The sequence below is a fragment of the Dendronephthya gigantea genome, unplaced genomic scaffold, assembly GCF_004324835.1.
Source record: "Dendronephthya gigantea isolate DGI-Jeju-01 unplaced genomic scaffold, DenGig_1.0 000031F, whole genome shotgun sequence".
In the NCBI taxonomy this organism is placed as follows: domain Eukaryota; kingdom Metazoa; phylum Cnidaria; class Anthozoa; order Malacalcyonacea; family Nephtheidae; genus Dendronephthya; species Dendronephthya gigantea.
The window spans coordinates 1,767,279-1,776,882 of NW_021163041.1; the positions used below are offsets into that span (position 1 = coordinate 1,767,279).

The window sequence follows — 9,604 nt, forward strand, 5'->3', positions numbered from 1 at the left end:
CATTCATAAAGCCACCGTTTAAATATTTTTTATAATTATATTCCGCTCATCCCTATATATATAGTCCAGTCCGTAATGACCGAGTGGGATGGGGATTCTCAATAACTAGAGTAGGGTGTAACACCCTTTTCCCAATGTTAGATAAAATAGTTGTTGTTCCAAACGGTGACGCACAAATATCGCATCAAGGGGTGACGCACATAATGACATTATAGGATGATGATATATAGCAAGTTTGGCTTGTCGGTCTCATATTTCCCGATTACATTCAAGCCAAAGCAGAATCTCGTTCTCAGGGCATTTTCTTTTGGCTAAACCATGTGGCCGCATGGCATGATATCCTAAATTATTGTTTTGCATGATAATCATCATTCACCCAACGATTAACGGCAAGGCTAAAATAGGTACCCTGCCCATTTCATCTGTGCTCGGCCTTTGTTTTGGTAGCCTGAACTCTAATAAAATTGGGTACGGGTACCAATTTTAGCCGTGCCGATAAATTGACTGTAGTGTAAGTCGAGGTCACAAATCCTTAATTATATAATACTGGGTACGTCGTTGATGATGATATGACATAAGAGACTCCCGTTGAACAACCATTTTCGGGTTATTAAAGAAAAAGTTGACTTTTATATAATACTGGGTACGTCGTTGATGATATGACATAAGAGACGCTCGTTGAACAACCATTTTCGGGTTATTAAAGAAAAAGTTGGCTTGCACTCCTCACCCCTCAAAATGACATATTCGCAAAGACAGTCTCAACAACATTAGCTTTGCCAAGCTCTGGCTGAAGTGTTATTGCTTGCCAAGTCACATGGTTTATTTATCCTAATCGATTGTTTTTGCTGCAATCTGATTGGTCGGTGGACAGATGTGTTTTTACAGTGGCCACCCTCGACAGCGGCCATTTTCATTATTTTGATCGACATTGTTGTCACTTTGGGAACCTTTCATGGCTCAACTTCAGTTGTATGACCAAGAATCATTAGGGATTTTCTCGTCGTTTGGCTTTTATTTCAACTTATAGTGTTCAAAAAGCTTGGGAGCGGATTCCTGAGCGTTGTTTGTTCGGTTGGACTTGGTTTGATGTGAAAGAGGGAAACGTCGTGCGGTGCATTTGATTGATTTGTGTGCGAGGGACTTTGTAAATGACGACGAATATGCCCGTCCAATCTGTTCATGTAGAGCCCATTGTTGATAAAGATTCTGTGGAACAGGTTTGTGTTTTCTTTGAATGGAGTTGTAAATTTATTAACTAATAATTCGTTACTTATCGCCACAACATTTTGCCATCCCAGAGGTTTTGTTTACCGCTTACTACCGGGCAGTTGAGTGAAAGACTCCAGCGTAATATCTTTAACGTAAAGCGAAATTTTAAGTTACAGCAAACAGCTACTCGTTAGAATTACTTAAATTTTTAATGCCTCTCAAATTTTGCGTCACAGCGACGGTAAATTAATGGCGTTTTGTAAAGGAATATATATGGACTTTAAATCGACGTTCATGTTGTTACTCCAATATGCGTAATATCTGTATCAAATATTCGTTCACGTCCGCAACATACATTTACCAACGTTTGTAGCGTTTTTGTAGCGAGGATGAAATGAATTACTTAATTCAAGGGCATTGAATCGAAAAATATGCTTTGACTGAAGACAGCAACGGAAGCAGAATTATTGCCCGTCATTTTGATGTTTTCATTATGGCGATATTCTTTCATTTTGCTACAAATGTTGGCCAGCACGTATTGTCAATTTCTTCTCGTCGCCTTTTAGGGTCTTCAAAATTCCCATGTTGGTTCTGTTAGTCCTCTTTTATTTCATGCTATTATCATCATGACATAATGAAAACCATAATGTAGTAATTAAAATATCTTTTTAAATACTGTTTTGTTGAGTCGTGGACGAAAAGTATATATGAAGCAAAACTGTTTGTAAATGGCATATTGTTACGTAATTTAAAAATGATAAGAAATAGCCTTTCAATTCTGCCATTTTATCAAACTGTTACAATAAATTGACAATTTCAAAATAACTTAAATATTTTAGAGTTCAAAGTATGTATTGCGCTAATCTTTCCAGGCAAACAAAACAAAGTCAAAGGCTAGCATTATTAGTTGGGGTTCATATCCTGCTATTAAAAGACGACCCGCATTGGTGACGTATATAATAATATAAAAAACAGACTGAAGAACCAAAAAATAACTGCAGGAAATGTTATGTAGTTGAAAAATAAGCCATTGGATGTTTATTACTATACTTTATACTTTGGATTCGTTCGTGTAGTCCATTAGCAATAGTAGAAAAGATCAATTTATCTCTAAACATTATTCCTGGATCATTCAGAAACAATACTCAATATGTATGATTCATTTGTTACAACAACTACATTCTTGTTGAATGTAGTCGAATGCTTACAATAATATATCGGCCAAGTTAAAACTGCTTCATTCATTGTAAGTACATAAGGGTCAAGCTAAAACTGTATTCTTTTGATTCTCTTACCTAACATGTTCTCAGCACCAGATAAATATCCTTTGAGGAACTGAAGAAAATAGAAACCTAAAGATATATACTATGATGTGGTAGGATAAACTGTAAGGGAAATTCATTTTAAAACAACTGTGGCAAACCATGATAAAAAGAGAATTTAAATTTATTGCTATCATTATAACCAGAAATAGGACACAGAGCTTGAATTTTTATAATTGAAATATTTTGATTACAAGTGTTGAAATTCTTGTTGACAGCCTATTTGGAAACTTTGTTCAGACATTTCAACACTCAACTTAATTCTCATTTTCCAATCTGTTGGGTATGAAAAATGAATTTCCAGCATGCAATTTGGCTACAATGGTAGTTATGATGGACAGTAAATGTGAGAATTTTCTTTATCCTAGATGCAGTTTTCTCTAATTCATTGATTTCTCTGGCATATTTATGTCTTCTATACAACTGGTTATTTAATCTCATTTTCTTCATATGTGTAATTGTCATTTTCAATATATTGTTCCTGTTTTGTTATGATTGATTGGTCTATTTTTCATCTTATGTTACACAAATAGCACAGTTTTACACATGAGGCATTACCAATGGGGCTTTTCGGTTCTCACATTTGATGTGTAGTCTATACAATGACACAATCTATCCCAATATACGTTCAGACTTGTGCTACATGATAGGTCAACACAATAGCATGCAGCAGGGGTTAAAAAGAATACTAGCTCAGCATCTTTTCTGAGCATATAATTTGAAACTTTGAAACCTAGTAAACTGATGTATTTTGTAGGGCCTATATTTCCAACCATTAGGAGGCAATTTGAACAATGCTATTTTATTTATTGCCTTGAAAGTCATTTTAGACTTCTTTAAACTATAAAATTCAATCTTACAGTATATTGGAATGCATGGTTCTTTGTGTGATAAATGCAACACTTGAACAATACCAATAGACCTCTTGGACAGGTCATTGCACAATTGCTTGAAAGATGGATAGCCTGAAATTTAATGGATGTGCAATTTTTCTTAATTTCTCACTGTTTTAAAACCAATATATTTTTTATCAAGATGTCGCATTGATCAGCAAGTAGTTTTAATTCATTTTAGATGTAATATTTTCTTATCTGTTATGTTGGTTGTATGTATCATTTATAACATAAGCTGTTGAGTTAAAACATTTGTCATATACCAGAAATAACTATTTTGTATGACAAAAGCACTTGTGCTTCAGGATGTTTGGCACATAACCAACCATGCTTATAATTGTTTGAACTACTCATGCAGGAAATTCAGAATATAATTTATATTCTATTGTGTGTGTGCTGCGTGTGTTCGCACTGGCTTTTATTTTGACTTTAGATTTTGCTTTTTTCTATCTTCATTTGTATTGCATTAAAAAAATGAATACACTATACATTACAATTAATGTATAGCCACCAGCTGCTTAATATGCTATACAAAAGTGGGCAGTTTACTCCACATAGCACAACAGGCACATTTCTAGAACTCAGAGTAACTCACTTGCTTCTGGAATTTTTTTCCTTTTTCATTCCTAAAGACTACCATCTTTTCCTGTATAAATTTTTACATTTGACTTTCATGTCTGCTATAGATATCATTCAGTTGTTTTCTTCATGCTGTAAAATACCCTAATGCTCACAGTAATGGTAAGTTTATTTTGTTTCACCCATTTAGGCAAGTGAAGAGCAAGAATTTCTCCCTGTATGTGATGATGATGATACAGTGCATTCTGATGAAGTACCAAGATTATCAGACTCTGCCGGTGGAAGTGATAAAATGCATGTTATAAATTTTCATGGTTCCGATAGCTGTGTGACAGATATCAAACGAAGCGTATCTTGCATATCGACAGTATCATCAGCAGGTGAATTTTGCAGGATTTGTCACTGTGAGCGGACTGAAAGTAACGACCAAACCTTAATTAGGCCGTGTCTGTGCTCAGGAACTTTGATGTTTGTTCATCAAAGTTGCCTTCAAAAGTGGATCAAAAGTTCTGATATAAAGAAATGTGAGTTGTGCCAGTACAAGTTCGTAATGGAGGCCAAAGTAAAACCCTTTAGAAAGGTATGTAAACATCAACCCAGTACCTAGTGTTCCACAATATGTACGTTCCCATAGTCCCCATGTAAGGACTTAGTTTGAAATGAAGAACTAGACCTTTCCTGGAGGTGAAGTATCTGATATCAATTGCTTGACTTGTAGTTATTACAGAAGCTTAAATCCTGCATGTTAAGACACTGTTGCGAGCAGCTAATAGCGCCTGAGCATAAAATCCGTTTTGACGTTTTCGTGTTTTTTTTTGCCGACAGTGGCAATCTCTGAAGATGACCCACAGCGAAAGAAGAAAAATTTTGTGTTCCGTTTCATTTCATGTCATTGCTATCACATGTGTCGTTTGGTCACTTTGGGTTTTAATCGAACGCACAGCGCAAGAGATACGCGAAGGAAATTTGAATTGGCCGTTTTGGACTAAGCTTGTTGTTGTGGCTATTGGTTTTACTGGTGGACTTGTTTTTATGTACGTTCAATGTAAGGTGTACGTACAATTGTGGAGACGTTTGAGGGCGTTTAACCGTATAATATTGGTAAAAAATGTTACTGAAGAACAGGATGTTACTGAATATATATAGCAGTAGGCTTGGTGCATGTATATGACAGTTCGTTGTGGTGCAGCGGTAAAGAAATGAGGGATAAACGATGAAGCTCTGAGTATCAACATATACTTGTTAATCCACAAGTAGCCATCACAATAGGGCTGAGAGCCTATATAGTTTACAGTATAGGGATTACGTATAGTAAGTCGATAGTCACTTCAATCATTGATCAACTTTGTTGTTTATGTCTTATAATATGTCTTCTACAGTCGCGGTTGCCCAACGGTTAAATGTTGCTAAAATTTGGTTAATTCAAAGCTCTAGCTGAGAGAGACCTGCTTAATATTTGTTAACTAAAGTTCAGGAAGTTTCAATTCGTTGTATTCACTTCCTTACGTTTCAACATCCTCGTTCTCAGTGTTTACTCGTGTGAAGAGTAAAGAAAGATAACTATATAAAACAGATGAACAATTGACCGACCAACTGTGCATAATTATGTAGAATACCACTCTAAGTGTTACACTATATATATGTATATGTATTTTTAAGGCTAAGCATGTGCGCCATTATTTAAAAACAGTCTTTACTGTCTTTAGACAAGTGCGTATATACATTAAAATGCATATAGCTACATGCATATATATAAATATACATTTACAACTTTTAGCTCGCTTTTACGAGTTACAAGAGCCCATATAGTTTTATAAAAGTATATTATCCGGACTCGTGGATTATTAATAATTCTATATATTGTTTTAGAATAACACAACTATATTGTGGACAATCTGTTGATTTTGATTGTTTGCTCTAATGGTAGATTTTCATTCAAATTTCTGTCAGCACCACGATGTTATAACTCTCTGTAAGCCGGTTGCACGGTACCATTTTATGTGGCCTATTTTATTTTAATTAGCATAGAAAGAAAAAACAAAATTCATTGAACATGCAATGCACGAGCGCCTACCTTCCTCGTGAGTTTTGTCAAAACCATGCATCACCAGCTGAAACCAATCGCTATTCCTCAGTCTGAGAACGTGGTGTGGACTATCAATCTGCGCGAAATTTACTGTGCATGCATGTTAAATGAGAAATTGGTATACAGAGGAGTAATCATTTGTTTAGATTGTACCATTTTTGTTAAAATATTGCATTTGTCTTTTGGCATTTATTGCTTGGTACTTTAGCAAGAGCTAGGGAATCAATTAAATTATTCAAACTCAGTATCATAATCTGGACTAAGCCTTAGGCCTGACGAAAGTTACACTATAAATATGGGAACAAATTGCTGTTTTAAAATACAGGAAACATTCTTACTCGTGAAACATCAACGAAATCCAATTTGTTCGCGATTACGATTGATGATTTTTGTCTTGTGCAGCTAGGAGCACTGGAGCTAGCGCACTACGCGATATATATATATATTTTTAATTAGTGATCAACGAGAAAGTTTTTTTAATGAAAAGAGTTTGTAAATCTTAAGCCTGCTTACCCAGTTCTCATATGTCACCGACAGTCGGCGATGTATTGTTAGAAAGTATATATCAGGGAGCTCTATATATTATTATTAGGGAGTTTCAGCTTCGCGTTGTCTGCAAACAGCAAGGCCGAAATTTCTTGCCAGATTTTTTGTTCAACTTCTTCGTTAAATATTTTCTTTCTTATATGTGAAAACATTGATTATACATAAAGTCAAATATTGTGCATATCCTGGCTTTATATCTTTATTACCTTTGAGCCTAAAATTTGTCTTCGTCTGGCGTTTGCTGTTTCGCCCATAATTTAAGCTCTCTATTTAAGAAAAAATAAAGAGATGAAAAAGCACTTCATTCATTATTGACCGCTGACAATTGCCATCGCCGACTGTCGGTGAAAGGAGGCCATGCAGGCTTAATGAGTTAAAATTTGATATTTGGATAATTTCACTGTGTGAAAATGTTGCTTATCAATTTTTCTTATAAGGATCCTTTTTCAGTTCAGTTTCTATCCGTATCATACATACATATCTATATATGGTTCTAGTCGGTGGGCTGAGAGACAATAAGTCAATATCAAAACTGATATTCTTCGATAAAATCGGTCGGCAGAAAAACCGTATTTGTCTTTGATCAAGACACCGCACACGAAACAATTAAAGTAAATTTTAGTTGTGGGCTTTAGGTCGGCCAATCAAAACGTGTGCTCCTCAGTCGGGATGTTCTAACCACTCTAACGAACAAAAAATGCAGTCTTTAAAAATGAATGCACCAATATCTTGACTTTATCATTTAATGTTGAATTATATATTGAATTAAGCATTACTTATATGGAAGCAAATTGTAAATAGACTACTACTGTAGCCATATTATATATATAGTCTTCTTCCAAATGAATTATAGAATTTAAAATTACATATTCGTAGTATTATACGGAGATCACGCATGAAATTGTCTAACCCTCAAGTTACAGTTTCCGCCTCCATAACGCGGAGGTTATACAAAGACTGCCTAAACGTTGACAAGTCTGCAAACATTTCGAGATCTTTATAGCAGCTGCTGCATGATTTCGGTAAAAGAGAGAAAAAGTATATTTTTTCTCCATTGTTCTGTTTTGTTCTTTTAATTTGTCACCCGTGACTATAGCTGAATAAAGTCTAGATTGGGACAACTTTTCAACCATGGAATGTAAATATTTAAAAACCATTGAACAGAAACACGAAGCAACAAATCTTGAGAAAAGGCTTACGCAAAAAACAATGGAGATGACTTTCTGTGTAGAATTCTGCCTTTCTGGGATCTGAATGTGTATTTTAACAACTAATAGACCGTAAATGGGAATGTCAGTGATTTCTCCATCTTGAACATTTTACTCAACTAAGCTTCGTGCAATTTTTAGAGACGTGTCCTTCCAAACAAAACTTTAAATTAATCGTCAACAATAACAGCCTAGAAAAATTCAAATTATAGCTCTTTGTGTAAAAGAGTTATATTGTGACAGTTTTATTTTATTATCAATTTGAATTTATTTATAATTAGGTATGTTAGGCATATTAATATTTGTACATGTAAATCCCGTTTTCTGTTCAAATTCAGCTTTTCTATATTTTAATTCCAATGGCTGCCAAGGATGATCATTGATCGTTCATGCAATTATACAGTAATTACTATGTAGTTCACACGTTGGTTTACACGAGTAAGATAATTATATAAGGAGAGAACAATAACATATCTAACACGAAGCCATGTCTTGAAGACTAGGTCTCTTTCCTTGTCTCTTGCACGAAGCCATGTCTAGGTCTCGTGACCTTGTTTCTATTGATATGCTAAATCACACTCGTGCATGTGAAACTTGCTCGAAAAAACTCCGGCTGATATAGTGCCAGCACCTGCATAGGGTAGGTGAGGAGGATGCACGTTCCTGTTTCCTTCCAGGCTGTATACCAAGAAGTGTTACATAGGAGAGCTAAGATTCAATGAAGATGAAAACCTATATATACCAGAAGAGATTAATTTTAAAATTCTATTTAATAGTTTAATTGATTAAGGGCATCACACTAACCAACTTCTACCTGTGCCGTGGGTTTTTGTGTGTCCGAACGATGAATGAGTTGCTTTGTAGTTTGTATAATGTATATACGTATAATGCAAAAGGTATAAACATCTATAATTACATGCATATATTAGAGAGATTCAAAGAACGGATGAAGTAGATCAGCGATATAGAATAATAGCCAGCGAACAGTAGCGGTAATGAAGTAAATTTCAACGGGAACTTTTTCAGAGATAAGATGAGAGGAAAGGCGTTCCCTATAGTTCCCTTTACAAAACAATCTGGGTGGAAGTCTTTTGCGACAATACTTTTTTTACTTAAACAGGAAAATATGAGGCTTGGTGACAAAACAAAAATTGTGTCATGTAATTTTAGCCCCGCCCTTCCAGGAAACGCGAAGGCCATTTCCTGTCGTATTCAATATCTCTTATGTTTGAAACTTTGAATGGCGCCTTATTTGGAGCGGCGAATTAGCCTTTCTCAAGATAACGAATATGGTTATATGCCGCCCAAGAGCGTAAGAACTCGACTATCTTTATTTTTTGCCTGCATTTATTCTTCAAATGATCTGATGATTTTAAAAAAATTCTTTTCAGATTGTTATAATTTTTTAAAACCATTTAAACCTCAAAAACGTCATGCTGAGAAAGGCTAATTCAATGACGAATACTTTGCGATAATCCGTGGGAATAAGATGAGCGACTTTGACACTAAAGATTGCAAACGAATATCCAGAAGGATTTAAAAGTACAACGTATGCTGTCACTATATAATCAGAACATTTTTCAACAATTTAAGTAAATTCTTTGCGATGCGTATATAGTATACATAAAATTATGATAGAATCTTAGGATAGGAAAAAGTAGAATAGAAGAATAGTAGAATTCGTATTGGTGTGTCGAGGCTGTTGAAAAAAAGAATAAATGGGTTAGGTAGGAGTTATCTCCCCGATCTGCAGCCCAC

General features: G+C 35.0%; 1 protein-coding gene across 1 annotated transcript; it reads left to right on the forward strand.

Moving 5' to 3' along the window:
• Positions 1–844: 844 nt before the first annotated feature.
• Positions 845–8,065, forward strand: LOC114524540 (E3 ubiquitin-protein ligase MARCH1-like). Its single transcript, XM_028545651.1, has 3 exons — positions 845–1,220; positions 4,197–4,586; positions 4,832–8,065. The coding sequence occupies exons 1-3, from the start codon at positions 1,152–1,154 to the stop codon at positions 5,150–5,152; spliced, it is 780 nt and encodes a 259-aa protein (XP_028401452.1). The 5' UTR covers positions 845–1,151; the 3' UTR covers positions 5,153–8,065.
• The last annotated feature ends 1,539 nt before the right edge of the window (positions 8,066–9,604 follow it).

Excerpts from the sequence above, each read along its gene's own strand:
- LOC114524540 (XM_028545651.1), top strand. The coding sequence starts at position 1,152 with ATGACGACGAATATGCCCGTCCAATCTGTTCATGTAGAGCCCATTGTT. Across the intron at positions 1,221-4,196 it reads ATAAAGATTCTGTGGAACAG|GCAAGTGAAGAGCAAGAATT; the intron begins GTTTGTGTTTTC and ends TCACCCATTTAG. Across the intron at positions 4,587-4,831 it reads AAGTAAAACCCTTTAGAAAG|TGGCAATCTCTGAAGATGAC; the intron begins GTATGTAAACAT and ends TTTTGCCGACAG.